Source organism: Cricetulus griseus, chromosome 3 (genome assembly GCF_003668045.3).
Source record: "Cricetulus griseus strain 17A/GY chromosome 3, alternate assembly CriGri-PICRH-1.0, whole genome shotgun sequence".
NCBI lineage: Eukaryota > Metazoa > Chordata > Mammalia > Rodentia > Cricetidae > Cricetulus > Cricetulus griseus.
Genome location: NC_048596.1, coordinates 223558104 through 223574129, shown reverse-complemented (window position 1 = coordinate 223574129; position 16026 = coordinate 223558104). Strand labels below are relative to the sequence as shown.

Sequence of the window (16026 nt, the reverse complement as noted above, 5' to 3'; positions counted from 1 at the left end):
TACTTACTCTGTCATATTTAGCAACTATTTCAGCTCGTTCCTGAGCAAGTTTGAGTGCTACATCCTGGTCCGTATCTGTGGAGAGATCAAATTTAGATGGGCTGTTATCCTGAGAATAATAAAGTTAGTCATAAGACTAATAAAACATAAAAGCAATATTGCCTACAATGAAAAAGTAATAAAATCAAAATGAGTTAGGTGCAGTTTTAGAATACTAACCATTCTATCACTTAAATACTATGTATAAACTCAAAGCAAACACGTCACAAGATCACAAATCTACGACCCTGCTGTGGTCTTAATTTCAATGAGATGCCCCCCACCCCACCCCCTCCATGTTTCAGTATCTGGTCTTGAGGTGGTGGTACTGTTTTGGGAAACTAGACCCTTTAGGATACAAAACCTTGACTGGCAGATGACAACAGAGCCCAGCATAGCCCCTCTCTCTGCTTGCTGGTTTAGCACCATTTGTGTAGGCCCTGCGACATGTTCCTGCCACCCTGCCTTCCTAGCCATTCCCTAGAACCCAAAAGCCAAAATAAACATGTCTCTCCTCACACTGTTTGTGTTAGGTGTATTTGCCCACAGTGACAAGGAAAAGTAACTAATACAGCACTTAAAAATCAACTCTAAATTTAAAATTTCATAGAAATAGGAATAGAAACTGAAATGGAAAGCTCTTAAGTTTTCAGATAAAAGGGGGGAAGGATTTCACTGGGAAGTAAGCATCGAGCCAAGGCAAGGCAGGGGGAGAGGGAGAGAAAGGACCAGTAGCACTACGGTTACGAAGAGCCATAGAGAACATTATTTTATGTTTGCTTAAAAATAAAATGTGTAAGTTATCTATTGCTGTGATAAAACATTCTGACCCAAAAACAACTAGAGGACTATGCTGACTTGGTATTTTGTTTTGTTAATTTGACATAAATTAGAGATACCCTGAAGAGGGGCTCTCAATTGAGAAATAGTCTCCAGCTGATCAGTTTGCTATCTGTGGGCATTTTCTTAATTAATGATTGGTATGGGAGGGGCCAGCCATTGTAGGAAATTTTACCTCTGGGCCTGGGTTGTATAAAAGAGCAAGCTGAACTAGCCAGAGAGCAAGCCAGTAAGCAGCACTTCTCCTGTGGTCTCTACTTCAGTTCCTGCCCTTACTTCCCTCAGTGACACAAACAGTGACATGGAAATAAACACTGTCATCCACAAACTGGTTTTGATCTGTTTCATCACAGGAACAGATAGGTGGATACATGATAGACAGATAGATAGATTGTGTAAAAGGTTTGACAATCAAGGATAAAAGACAACATTGTTTAAATAAAGAGCCTGGGCAAGCATCAAGAACAAGAAATTCACAAGAGCAACAGTAAGACAGCAGCTATAGCTGTGCTTTGAGTGCTAGCAGATAGCAAGACACTGCGTGGAGCTCTTTAACAGGCCTTGCTACAAATTCTCACAGCACTATAAGACAAGTATCATTATTAACCCTGTGCCAATCATAAGCAATCATACATGAGGCTTAGCAATATCAAACAGATTGCCCAATGCCACGAAGCCAGTAAAAATTAAAAGCTCAAAATCAAAACCAGACAATCCTAATTGTATAATCCTCAACTTTAACCACTATTTCACAAAAACAATTCAAAGCACACACACAAAAAAGATGACAGATAGAACATACATATCCATTTTCCCCTAAAATCCTATTGCTATGACAACTTAAGGACTCTTGAAACCCCTCCCCTAAAGGTCAATCACTATGGTTTTAATATGAATTGTACTTCAAACACGTGTGAAAGCTTGGTTCCTGGTTGAGTGAACCACTAAGAAGTGAATGGATCAGGAGGACATTAACCTCACCCAAAGATTAGTTCTGATGAGTTCACAGCTCAATGTGAACTCATTGTTTTTAGGAGGTGGGGCCTACTCATAGGCCACTGCACATGCTTTTAAATTGTCTATCTTGTCCCAGGACCCTTCTTCTTGCTCTTTCTCTCTTTGCTCTAACATATCCTTCAACCATGATGTTGCCATAAGTCAACAACAGTGTAGCCATCGAACCAATCACAAACTGAGATTTAAAAAACGGTAAGCCAAAATAAATGTCCCTTTGAAGTTGTTTATCAGCGGCATTTTCTCAGTGATAGGACAACTGACTAATGCACCTTGGAAACAGGAATTCATGGGGAGACATAGGTGGGAGTGAAGTTAAAGATAGGGAAGAATGAAGGGCCGTGTGTGGCAGAGGTGAGTCCAGGGCACTCACCAGAGTAGGAAAACAAAGCTAACACTGGAAACTGAAGAAGTGGGAAGCAGCAGTATTATGGCATATCACTTAGCACAGGGAAGTAAACAGAGAATGAAATCAGTCTAGGTGATGCAGAGTGGTCATTCCAACTGAGAAGGCAAGTCAATTGTTTCCAAAGGGAATATTATACACTGGTACACTGTTACATTGGTGCACAGCTCTAACAAAAATAAAATCTAAACTTATGTGGTTAGAGAGATGGCCCAGAAGCATGTTGCTCTTGCAAAGGACCTAGGTTTGGTTCCCAGAACACACATGCTGCACTCATGCTGCACACAAAACCATCTGTAACTCCAGTTCCAGGAGATCCAACCCCCTCTTCTGACCACCTTGGGCATCAGGCATGCACATGGCACACATACATACATGCATGCAAAACACTCAGACACATAAAATAAATCTAAAGACACACAATCTCAATTTACAACAAAAACTAAAATATGGGGGGGATCAGCCTCAATTATTACAGAAATAGAGTTTTAAAATATCACTTTGCATCCACTTAGATTCAACAACAGCAAAAGTGCTGATAATACTGACAAAAGCCAGAAGTCATTTGCAGTTCAGGACACTAAGACTAAACATATAAATGTATAAATTCTGAAAAGTAATTGGATAGTATGTGTCAGAAATCTTACTAAGAGACACATTCTACCTCTGGGAATTTATTTAGGTCAGTAAATAAGCACAAGTTATTATAATAATGGGAAGTGTACATTTGGTTAAAGTTCTCTGGGAAAAAAACCAAAAAACATTTTCACATTTCTCAGAATACAAAATGTTAATAAGCTCTCCTTCAGTGCAAGTGCAAATAGTAAGTAAATAGAATGATGCTATATAGTAATCAAACACATATGTTACAACAAACTAACACGAAGAGAAGTCTGATATAGGCACACACATATCATCCCATTTCTCCTCTGACTCTGACACTCAGCTTTGACACAATAAACTCAGACCTCTACTGAAGGGAAGAAAGTGAGGGCACAGAAATTAAAGTCAAGTCCTCTGAGCCCCAGGAGTGCTATCAGAGATGCTAAACATTTCCTTCCAAGCTGGGTGTTGATGGCGCACGCCTTTAATCCCAGAACTCCAGAGGCAGAGGCAGGTGGATCTCTGTGAGTTCGAGGTCAGCCTGGTCTCCAGAGCAAGTCCAGGATAGGCTCCAAAGCTACACAGAGAAACCCTGTCTTGAGAGAGAGAGAGAGAGAGAGAGAGAGAGAGAGAGAGAGAGAGAGAGAGAGGGAGAGGGAGAGAGGGAGAGGGAGAGAGAGAGAGAGACTAAAATGAAATACTAGTTTTTCTACTGCTGAATTTTCAGACATTACTAATTCACACTGAGAGGTAGCCACCTGTAGCACAAGGATCACTCTGTTGAAATTGTGTTTCCTGCTCTGTCTCCATTGATGAGCTCATGGCATACACTCGATTGCTTATTTAAAACTTCCATTGTGAATAAAGAGTTTGGACCAAAGCTTTGATCACAAAAACACCCTGTGCCTGTATAAGTATGTAAAACTTTTATTACTCTAGTATATGGGGAAATATCTCTTGGTACAAATTTATGAAAAAAAATGACAACTATGGTATCTTCAGAAGCATTTTAAAAATTGACATTTTATGTCTCAAATCCCCCCAAACTTTTAAAGAATAAGTATCCATTTGAACTACATTCTTTAAAAACACACATTACAACATTACTAAATTTCAAATTCAATCCCATAAAACAACACTGACAGCAGACTACCTTTTCCTTGTGAATGCCTGGAGAGGTAAGAAGTATAGAAAACAGTATCAACTTTAAAAGTACTTTACCCTTGCTGAGATAATCAGGCTGGCCTTGGAAGGGGACAGCTTTTTCAGTCCTCATAGAAAACTGATCTACTCCAAGGTTTCATTGTATGTGAGAGTAGCAGGTGCTACCTCAGACATTCTGCAACTGACAGAAACAGGAGGGGGTGGGGCTCTACTTAACTGTGAAACAAGCACAAGAAAGGACGCTTAAAATGCATTCTTTCTTTTTCCAAATGGGAAAAGGCCTCTCTGTGGTTACATGGACTACGGATACTCAAACAAAGATGAGATTTGTTGGGAGGAAAAACATGTCTTTCAGGCTGAATCCCAACTAGAAGCCACGGCAGCCTACACCCAGCATTCCATCTCCCAGCAAACAGGGGCTTTACACAAGCAACTTCTCATGCCACTCTCACACTTCAGATTAGCCACATTCTTAGTACTTTCAACAAAAGTTGTCATAGACCAAATTATTTAAACATAAACCTATGAAGAAATACTTCTCAAGTCCACTCTATATCTTGGCATATTTTAATGTGAAAATCCCAGGCCCTGATTCATACTATAAATACATATTATGACAGTGCTCCTGGGAACAGAACGTCTAAAAAGGAATTAAAGTGTATTATACTTTTTTTGGGGGGGGGAGGATATATACATCACAGCAGCACCAGTGTGGGGGCCAGAGAATAACTTGTAAGAATTAGGGCTCTTCTTCCATCATGTGGATTCCAGGGATTGAATTTAGGTCATCCAGTTGAACCTGGATGAGGGCAAGTACCTTTATCCACTGAGTCATCTTGAGAGCCCCTGTTCCAAACATTTTTAATAAACCACATATTTGTAATAAAACTTTTATTCTCTTTTATCTACTTTTTCCTTGCTGTCGTTGTTTCTTTAAATGGGCAGAGACCTGTAATTTGAAAACCATTTTGCATAAATTAACAGTACTGTTACTTTTTTTGTGTGCCCAGGAACTGTACCCTGAACTAGATAGACATGAATTAAGTTTATGCTCCATTTAGGGCAGTGATACTATTCCACAACAAAAGATCTAAAAAGGACAGAAAAAAGGAAGAAGTTAAGTCACACACTATGGAATGAGAATCAGACTGGCATCAAGCAACTTAATCAGCTAGAAGGTAATGAGGCACAATTGTCAAAGTTCTGAGAAAAACTATCATTACCTTGGAATTTTATAACACAAATGGGAAAAATAAATATGCTTCTAGATATTACAAAGCAACAAGCTGAGATAAGTTGAAGAATGTTTTCCCATCAAACAACTGAGGTTCACAGCTTAATCCCTAGAGCCAATGAAAGCACTGTGGAGAAAGGGTCTGCACACGGATGAACTAGAGATCTTGAGGAGACTAACTCTAACTGTGCAGGGAGGTCCAACTTGGTCACAAGAATCCAGAATAACAGGAAGAAAGATGGCCAATAGTGGAAGTCGTGGTTGAAGAGAACAGCCCCAGAAGATGAAGATGAAGATGAAGATGAAGATGAAGGGAACCCTAGTCTCCCCTGGAGGTTCCAGAAGGAATTAACCATACTGACCAGTAAATGGCTTTCAGGCTTCTGGCTTCTAGAACTCTAGAATAAATCTGCACTGTTTGAGCCATGTGGCAATTTGTTTTAGCAACATAAATATACAAGGATTCAAAGTTTGCTACCTCTATAATATTTTTTTCTAAAGAAATTTGAGCCAGGCGTTGGTGGCGCATGCCTTTAATTCCAGCACTCCGGAGGCAGAGGCAGGTGGATCTCTGTGAGTTCGAGGCCAGCCTGGTTTCCAGAGTGAGTGCCAGGATAGGCTCCAAAGCTACACAGAGAAACCCTGTCTCGAAAAAAAAAAAAAAAAAAAATCGAGAATACAGAAAAACAATACAAAACAGAACAAAGCAAAATAACAAAAGCCACTGGCATGCTTTCTGTAAAACTGAGGTCAAGACTTTGAACTTCCTCTTCCATGAAGCCTTGACCCTTGGCCCTGGTCTTCATCCTGGTCTCAGCCTCCCCAGCCTAACTGTAAAAAGAATGTTTGCAAACTCAGTTTGGCACAGATTCCCCTCACCTACACAGCTGACCATCCTGGCCTACCTTCAGGAAGAATCCTGTTATATTTTCAACTTAGTCATTTTCTAGCCACCGACACTGCCCCGCCTCCATCACTCATTAGTCAATATAAATCCTTACTATATTTGGAACTGAGTTTGATCTAGATTCTCTAATCTGTAGTGATAATCTTGGCACTAGTTTTAATAATCCTAAACAAAACACTCCTTACCTTTACAATTTTCTTTCTACAGAATCAAAAACAGAAGAAAACACAGAATCCAAAAAAATCACAAGAGGCATCAGAAATTTCCCTATGCCAAATACCTAGCTGCCCAGAGAGCAAGCTACATTAAAATATGGAATACAGGATGCTTTCATGAAGTGCATCCCATCCAAATAACCTCAAGTGTGATACTGTAAAATTTGCATCAGAGCACCAAAAAGAGAGTGGCAGACTACTAGAACCCTCCAAACAGGCAAATAGTACAAAAAGTCCATATATGAAATAAAATATAAAGGGCCATGGCATTGACCTTGATGGCACATGAGAAAGTTAACTCATATGACCTTGACACCTGCAATATTAGGATATTTCCTTTACATAATTCACCACATCTGAGAAGTTAAAGATCCTGCCATTATTGTGACTACATAAAACTGAATTGCCTATTAATATTTGAAATACATTGTAGGCATCCAAAATACACCTTGATGTGTACACATACACAATCTACTCCAAACTGAAGCCCCTTTCCTACATACAACTGCTACACACAACTACTGACACCAAAATTTTCTCTAATATATATATATAAATGTGCATGTTTTGTAAACATAATTTTCTTTTAATTTATGTGAACACATACTCAAAGAAGCCAAAGATAATGTCAGATCCCCTGGACCTAAAGTTATGGTTGTGAGCTGCCCAATGTGAGTGCTAGGAGCTGAACACGGAAGAGCAACAAGAAGTTTTCACTGCTGAATCACCAACTCACCCCCATATATTGTATGTTCCCTTTTCTGCTAAAATAAACCAGAAGCATTCTCTAAAAAGGTTACACTTGTCTCTTCCCAACTACTAGTACACACTGGTGGTAGTGCCTATCTATAATCTATAAACCTACCAGGTAGTGTACCAACAGGGTTTAATAACCAATAAGGGGAAGAGAAGTAACAGGGCCGTCTGCTAATTTCCCTGTTGCAAACAGTACCACTATGGTGGCCAAGCTATCAACATGGTAACACTGAACAATGAGTTCAGGCTGACTCCAGTACACCAGTAACTCTAGTTCAACGTTTTCACAGCTGTGAAGAATCTTAATGTGTTCACGTAATTTAGTTAACTAGTCCTCCCTTGGGAATCTGAACTACGAGTAGCTGAAAGAATGAATCAATGAGCAATGATGACAAAAGGCAAGTTGAAAATTGAGGAGGAAAAACTACTAGTAAGCAGACTACAGTGGCTGCCACGGGAAGGGAAACAGTGTGTGTTATCTTATTAAATCCAAAGGTGCACAGAGTCACCATCAGGACCCTAAACCTAAGAGAAATAGAATGGCCTGGCCTGGAGCTGCTTTGTGCTTCACTGCCTGAGAACTTTGATTTTTCAATTCAATATGATGTTCTCTTTTTTTCCCCCTAAAATAATGTAAATAAGGGCTTTTTTTTTTTTTAATTCTGAGAGCTCCTCCATCTTTCTACCAAAATCAACAGTTTTTGTAAGTAATGGTTTTAACTACTTGTGATCATTTTCTGATTGGATCATGAACCATGCTGTACCAAAAATAGATTGGGGACTCTTGCAGTGGACTTGAGTTCAGTTCCCAGCCACCCACATGGGAGATCACAATCAAACGTAACTCCAGTTCCAGGGGATTAAGTACCATCTACTGATCTTGGCAGGCAACAGGTACACACATGGGGCACATACAGAGAGAGACAGAGAGACAGAAAGACAGACACACACAGACACACAGAAACACATACACACACACACATAAAATAAAAGTGAACAAACCTTAAAAACTGTTTTTTTTTTAATGTTTAAATGCTAAGACCTTAATACAGTCACCCAGTGCTCAAAACTTCAGCATTTAGTTGGCTGTGCTCTAAATCCAAAGCTAGAATGCTCAAGCAGAACTAAATAGATTACATTTGATGTACAACTGCAAACAAATCAAGACAAAAGACCCTGAGGGATCACCAACTTTGACTGGTGGTTCAGTGCAAAATGAATTGAGTGTGGGCACCCATGGCTGCACTCTGGAGATGGCTTCCTCTGAAACAACATTCAGGTCTCTCCCCAGCAAGGGCACCAGCAGGGAACCCTCCAAGAAGCACAGGCTCAGTGTGTGTCGTCCTGCCCTTTACTCCCTTTCATTACCAGATCACCCACATCAATGCAGTTCCCACTTCCATGCATCTGAATTGTTAACTACACATTATACAAATGTCCTCCAAAAATGTGCAACTTCAAGAAAACTCTTATCTCCTCCTTTCTTCCTCAACTCATACATTAATCTTAGAAAAAAAAAATCACTTGGCTTTCCACCTTCTCTCTCATGTTCACTTTGGAACAACAACAAAAGATTCTAATCAAAGTTGCAATTATAAAAATAGTACAAGTAACCATGGGAGGGGCAAAAAAGCCAGGGAATGATGATATATGAAAGGACTAGTAAAACCTAAAGTCCTCAGAAACAACCAGACATCCTCCCCAACAGTTACATGTTTCCGAATTCATTTCATGTCCCTCTGCATTATACATGCAATATCTCATAATAAAAACATACCAAAGAAATATGCCTAAATGCTTTAATATTATATTTCAATTATCAGCGAATGCCTTACCATTGCATTCAAAATATTCCTTACATTACTGTCAGAATTATTACCAACATTCCCATTATGTCATGCTTTAAATTGTTTAAAACGTTTTTCATTAAATTCACAAAATACGTATCTTCAAACCAACTTCTATTAGGAGTTCAAATACTAAAGGCAAGCAGATGGTGGAGGCTTGGGGGCCACTGTTTTCCCTCCTTCCCCAATAGCAACCCAGCAGCCCAGCCCAGCCCAGCCCAGCCCAGCACAGCACAGCACAGCCCAGCCCAGCACAGCCCAGCCCAGCACAGCACAGCAGGGGCTCTAAGGGCAGCAACTGGGCTGCAGCTTCAGCTTCTTTGATATTGTCACATTATTGCTCAATTTCCTTCCAATTGGCCCTCATCTGCCACCTTAGACAGCCTTACCCAGTCCCCACAAAGCTCTAAGTGGTAGGAATAAAAAGATCAACAGTCTATAACAAACGAGTTGTTTGTAAGCACACATGCTTAAGATGAGTGAGAACAGGGTAAATGCCCATGACCTTAAACAAAAAGCACCTAGTGTCAGGTAGATATTCAACACTTCTATAAAATAAGTTACAGTTTTAACAATTCCTGAAAATGCTTCTATACTTGCTTCCCAATATCTAGAAAGAAACAAAGTAAATTCTTAAAGTCCTAAAAAGCAATTGCTGACAAGGACTCATTATAAGAGAAAATCTTTCTTTCCCACTTGAACTACATCAAAACCTCCCTGTAGGCAACTGCTTTACCCTGCCCGTTTTCCTAAAGATAACTGGCTAGTGCTTTTGGTCTCCAGATTTCCATATAATGACAGAATTTTACTGACATTAGTTTACGTGTCTCTTCTACTACAACTATAATCCCCATGAAGAAAATACAGTATTATCCTGTTTGTTGGTCACTTTGGAATCTATAAATGTCTCGTACATATTTTCCACTACAAAAAATGTATTTCTGCTTTCTCTTACATTTTACTCTATTTTAAAATTCTGTTTGTAGCTGGCATTTACATTTTTATGGACTCTAATGTTTAGACACAAACAGAACACATCTGTTTCTTTAAATTGGCACTTCTGATTATTTACAAGTCCTTCACAAAGCAGGGCACCTGGGAATGATGGGTGCCTGCGGTTGCATTTAGACTCCACCTGCTTCCTCCGTGCCTCCTCCCCTCTGTCTTGCTCCCACACAGGACTTCTCAATCTCACTCTTTCTACTACAAGGCTCCATGTTTTCCAGGGCGCCCATAAACCTTTAGGTCCAATGGAAAGCCTTCAGCCATGACAACACCTAGAAACTTCTCCTGCACTCCCCTCTCCACCTTCCAGGAAACAAAAGGATGTTTAAAGTCAAGCATCCAAAAGAAGCATCAGAGCAAGGCTGGCCTGCTCCTACTTTGTATCTTGACCTCTGTCTCCAGGCATCTGCTGTCTCTGCTCTGCTCTCCTCCCTAATTCAGGAAGGTACCACCCCCATAGGAAGGCTTGGGACTTGCCTGGCCGTGTTCATCACCCAGTGAATAAGTTCATCCAAGTGAAGCAGAGTGAAGGAGCCTTTTGCAAACCCAATGCCATGTCTTTCAGTCAGCCAGTGGAGGATATTCTGTGGCTTACTTCTGAAGACAAAACTGAATCACAACTGACAAAAATCAGAATAGGAACTCCTCCACTTTGTACAATGATTCACAGAGAAAAGGGAAACAAAATGATGTAATAATATTTAAACATCATTACTACTGATGAGAAATATAATTGCTAACTGGGGGCAGGGTTAAATGACACATTGCCAGCAGAAGATGTTTATGATACTTCCAACCAAGACAAGATGTGAGTCACTTCGCTCACTTTGCCTCGCCTACTGCTGCTAACAAACTCAAGATTATACCTTAACTGTTTTTCCAACAAGATGATTGTCTTAATAGATGGCACAACAGTAGTTTGCAACAACTCCTTATTTGTGGATGTTCCAGAAGCTGTTTACTGAGATATAACAACCTGACAGATACTGTGCTAGTCATTAACATGCATAACCTCACTCCCTATAACAACAACCTACTACGTTAGGTTATGACTAAGTCTATTTTCACATGGGGAAACTGGAATGGAGAGGTTAAGCAATTCAAGTTATACAGGTATTAAGCTACAGAGCAGGACTGAAATCCAGACTGTCTACTTCAATGTCATGTTCTAACCACCTTGCAACTTTGCCCAAGTATGCCATGGCAATCTTATTACAGCTCCTCCTCCTGTCACCGGTCCTTACAACACTTTCCTTAGAAACCAATCTTAAACTTGATTGTCTTGCCTCAGTCTCCTGAATGCTAGGATTATAGGAACTGTTAGGGACCAAAATTATTGATAATAAAGTTTCTTGGGGTCCAAACATCGGCTCCATTTCCCAGGAGCCTGAATCCCCTCTGTCTTGCAGATGCGGGCTAAACTGAGCCAGATGGCATGGCCTCAGTGGAGAATGTCTCCTAGTTTGCATTAAAACAGACCTAGGCCCTGAATGTGCTGCACCTGTGCCTAGAGACTGTTTAGGTGACTCTTGAATTAAAAGAATTACTTGATATCAGCTCTATACATGATAATAGATGCCTTCTGGTATTATTGCCCTTGCCCTTGGAGAACTATTTAAGTGGACTCTTCAATAAACTGTGGCTTTTCGGTATCTGCTGGAAGCCCTCCTGAGATGATCTGGTGTTCCCTGTCTCATCCTTAGTGCCGCTGGGTAGTTAGCTTCCTCAGGTCCACATACCCCACTTCAGAATTGGACCCAGGACTGTACTGCTGGCTCTGTTCACAGTCCCAAAGACAGCAGTCCGGGAAAAGGAATGTGCTACCATGCTTTTTTTGTCTATCAGTCCTTACAGGTGTATTCTGGATTCAAATCTCACCAAACTGTCAGTCATTTATGCAAAATGGAGACTAACAGTGTCTAAAGAATGCAAGAACTTACACATACTATTCCTTGTGATAGTGATTATGCCGTTCTATTATTTTCAAGTTATGGGTTTTAGGATAAACACAGAAAATAACAAAAAGTTACAAAACTTGACAAATAATCACCTAATGTATAAAGCAAACACTCCTAAAACACTATGCTTTTGTTTGACACTGAATCAACCACTTTCACAATTATGAGAAGATGCCATTGAATCTATTTCATTTACTCTCTTTTTACAGCTCTTCCCAGGCCATTAAGAAAGAAAGCATGTACAGTTATAGCCACTACAATAAATGCACGCACTGAATTTGACCCTGTATGTATTAATAAATAATGTAATTGAAGCAGATTTTGTTTGCAAGATGTTGCTGATGTTGTTTGAGCCAACTCTCACAACATGGCCTAGCTGACCTAAGTCATTGCTATAGCCCAGGCTGTCCTTGAACTCAAGCTCTTTCTGTCTCCGCCTCTCTGGGATTAAAGGCATGTACCACCACCTAGATAAAAGACAAAAGGAATGAAAGGTGAGTCATAGACGGCTTACTCCAATATCACACAATTCAAGTCAGTTTGGACAACTTGTTTATTTTCAACCAAATACTCTCTCTTCTATTTTTTTAAAAATGGTATATAAAAACCAAACTGTACCAAAATGGATACAAATTGCCTACTACAACTAAGTATGAAGAAAGAACTGCATTGCCATGCTTTGAAGTGTCTAAGTGATGGCGCAGAATGCCATCAAAGCCAAAAGTCTGATAAGAACGACCCAATCAATGGCACAGAATGAACAAAGTATTCTTGTCTCAAGAAAATGTCACCCAATTACTTTTTTTTAAAGTGCCCTAGGGACTGGAGTGATGGCTCAGCAGTCAAGAGCACTGTCTGTTCAAGCAGAGGACCAGGATTTTACTTCCAGCATCCACACAGCAGATCACAACTGCCCGTTATTCCAGTTCTAGGGAGTCCAATGACTTCTTCTGGCCTTCCGGGGGCACAGCACATACATGTTTGCACTCACATATTTGCAATTAAAACACCCATACAAACAAAATAAAATTTAAAGTGCCCTAAACTCAACATGGTATCTCAAAATTCTCATAACACACAGATAGCTATTTTAAACACAACTCAATAATACTAAGCAACCTTACATATAAACATTTCAATATGTATATGTGTGTTTAATATGAAATGGTATTCCTTCCATTCAATTACTACTATTATGCTAATACTGTTGCTGTGTTTGGTGGCTGGTATACTAAATAAGGTGTACTTTACATAACAAGTACCAATCATGATATACAAATGAACTAGGCACTCATCAGGGGACCAGATGAATTAAGTTAGCAATGAAAGGCCTGGCCTCAAATAATAGACAGCATTTACTCTATAGTCTAAACTCTGTGTTATCTCACTTAATCTGTTCATATCAAAACCATGAAATAGGTATCATTGCTGGTCATTAAACAGACAGGAACATTATTAGGTTAATCAGCCTGCAAAGATCATACAGCTTTTAAGTTCTGGAGTGACATTCAGACCAAACAATAAGGCTTCAAGGTTTTCTAAACCTGTCACGTGATCTATAAACAAAATGACAAGAAAACTTGTCAGCATAAGCTCAACATAGCATTAAATAAGGGCAAGAGGCAAGGAAATACCCTGGAGTCAATGAGACAATGAGGGGAAACAAAATAAGGCTGCACAGAAAAGCAAGGCCTGAAGGGCAGAACAGTTCCTAGGATCAGCTCACACATGGGCAGAGCTTCACACAGCTCCACCATGCTCAACACTCAGACAGCCCCACTGCCAGTTACATTGAACATGTGTACATTTCACACAAGAAAAGTGAAACTTGGAAGTAAAGCTACTGTCTTAAGCTATGTTAGCCTGGGAGCCTCAAGTTCAACACACATCTAGAAGGCACCAAAAGCACAGCACCACAAAATTAAAAATGAGAACATGTTTGTCTACTTCCCAATTAATAAATGATATGCTACCAAGAAAAGAACACACAGTAATCAGGAAGTGGGCTGGCTGGTTTCCGTGGCCTCAAATCAACATGGTTATGTTTCTACCACCAACTACCCTCCTCCTCCAATAAGAGGGAAAGTTGTAATGATTCCTCAACACTGCTGATTCCAATACACTGAGGTCTAAGTTTCTGAAGTTTTGCTTCACTATTATTATAAAGTGCCATAGCGTTTTAAAGATACAAAATGAACTTTTGTAGAATCTGCTTATTATAAACAAGTATGCAAGTTTTTCCAAAGTTAAACTGAAGCAGTCTGGTATTATTTCAGATACCACTAAGTACAATAAAGCTTTATTTTTAAAATATTTTACTAGTTACCAATTGCAAGTTGCTGGGCAGGAAAAAGTAGTTCCCCATAAAGGGCCTTTATACCCAATATTCTTTCTCTAATTTATACTCCAGCTAATAGAATTCAGTCCCACACTTATTTTGTTCAAACCCCTTTCAATAGCCCATTTGCAAATTTATACACACATATATTCTTTTAAGCAAAGAATTTTTAACAAACCTACCACTGGCGATTTATGATATATAAATATTGTACAAAGATTTTAGAATTTCCCAACAAACACAGTTTCATGAAGCAAACTCAATACCATCTAAGAAGTTTAAGGGATAGAGCAAGAATTTATTGTTTTCCTGATTCAATGAAGGCACAGCTGCTTCATTAGTAAGCTAGATAACACCCGCTTACTAAAACTTATACAAACTCAACTTGGATATCATTTTGAATATCAATCTGAATAATTTAGAGCAGGGGTCTGGGGGAATGGCTCAGTTGGTAAAGTACCTACCCTAAGCAAGTGTGAAAACCCGAGTTTGATCCTTAGCACCCACATGAAATTGCCAGTGTGTGGTGTGTGCTTGTAATCATCTCAGCACTGGAGTTATGGTGACAGGCAGATCCTGGAGTTTGCTGGCCAGCCAGGTTATCAGAATCACTAAATCCCAGGTCCCAGTGAGGGATTATCTAAGCACCAAGGTGGATGACTCCTGAAGAACGCACTCAAGAATACCTACGGCTTCCATACACACAGGTACAGACATGAACTACACTCTCATACTTGTGTACCCACACACATAAACACATAAATAAAGCCAGAGTTGACATAGGCAAACTCTTAATGACTACTAAAATATAATTACTTTCTAACTGTCTGGTGAAAACCCATACAACTGTATTATGTTGTACAGTATACATAATACTGAATCTTCAATAAGTAACAAATCTGGTGTGTGTGTGTGCCCGCTCATCAGTATGCCAGCAAGGACATCAGAGAATAACTTGTGGGAACCAGTTCTCACCTTCTACCATGAAAGTCCTGGGATTGAACGTGGACCATCAGGCTTGGTAGCAAGCACCTTCCCCAACTGAGGCATCATCTCACAGGCCCTATTCTTGGCATTTTTGTTGGTTACCAGCAGGGTGGGAAGTAAAGTTGCCAGTGCTTTATCCTGAGACAAATTTTGAAAAATAATTATTAAAAGAGCCACAATTTATCTAGTTGTAAGCTTACTCAAGGAACTTATGCCACCCATGTTTGGGCCATATAGTGGGACGAAGTCTGCCCAGACACCCAGAGGAGGTCCACACCAACAGGGAAGGACAAAGCCTGAGAAGATCCACAGCAGCAGGGAAGGACAAAGCTCTAGACACCTGTGGCAGATGCTTGGAGAGAATGGGCTATGCTGCTCCAGGAGCAGAGGAAGAACTGGCTTGGGCTGGGAGGTGAGAAGATCTGGGAGCAGACAATCTGTTACTTGACATCTTAACTCTGTGTGACATGTGCCTTAAAACTTACTGCCTCAGTTGTGTAGCTTCTCTTCATTCTTTTACTCCCTTTGCAGTGTTTTTCTCAATTCAGGTCATTCCTTTTCTTCGGTGGCTAACTATTCAGACACAAGGTCTTTGAGGCTCACTTGGTATTTGAAGATCTTACATTTTATCAGTTCCAACTGTGCAGTGATTCCTAAAGGCAGGATGTACAGAAAGAGCAAGTACTCCTATCTCTCAGTCCACTGAAGGAAGT

General features: G+C 40.0%; 1 protein-coding gene across 2 annotated transcripts in view; it reads right to left on the bottom strand.

Moving 5' to 3' along the window:
- Positions 1 to 16026, bottom strand: part of Usp6nl (USP6 N-terminal like) — a 135687-nt gene that overhangs the window by 64669 nt on the left and 54992 nt on the right. The window contains exons 1-2 of one of the 2 annotated variants that reach the window (XM_035442832.1): positions 15302 to 15445; positions 8 to 75 (exon numbers count right to left, since the gene is read on the bottom strand). In XM_035442832.1, coding sequence (XP_035298723.1) covers positions 8 to 75; positions 15302 to 15311 — 78 coding nt within the window. In that variant the 5' untranslated portion in view covers positions 15312 to 15445. Of the gene's footprint in view, positions 1 to 7; positions 76 to 15301; positions 15446 to 16026 lie in introns of those variants that run through there. The other variant, XM_027405161.2, reaches the window with a different exon arrangement.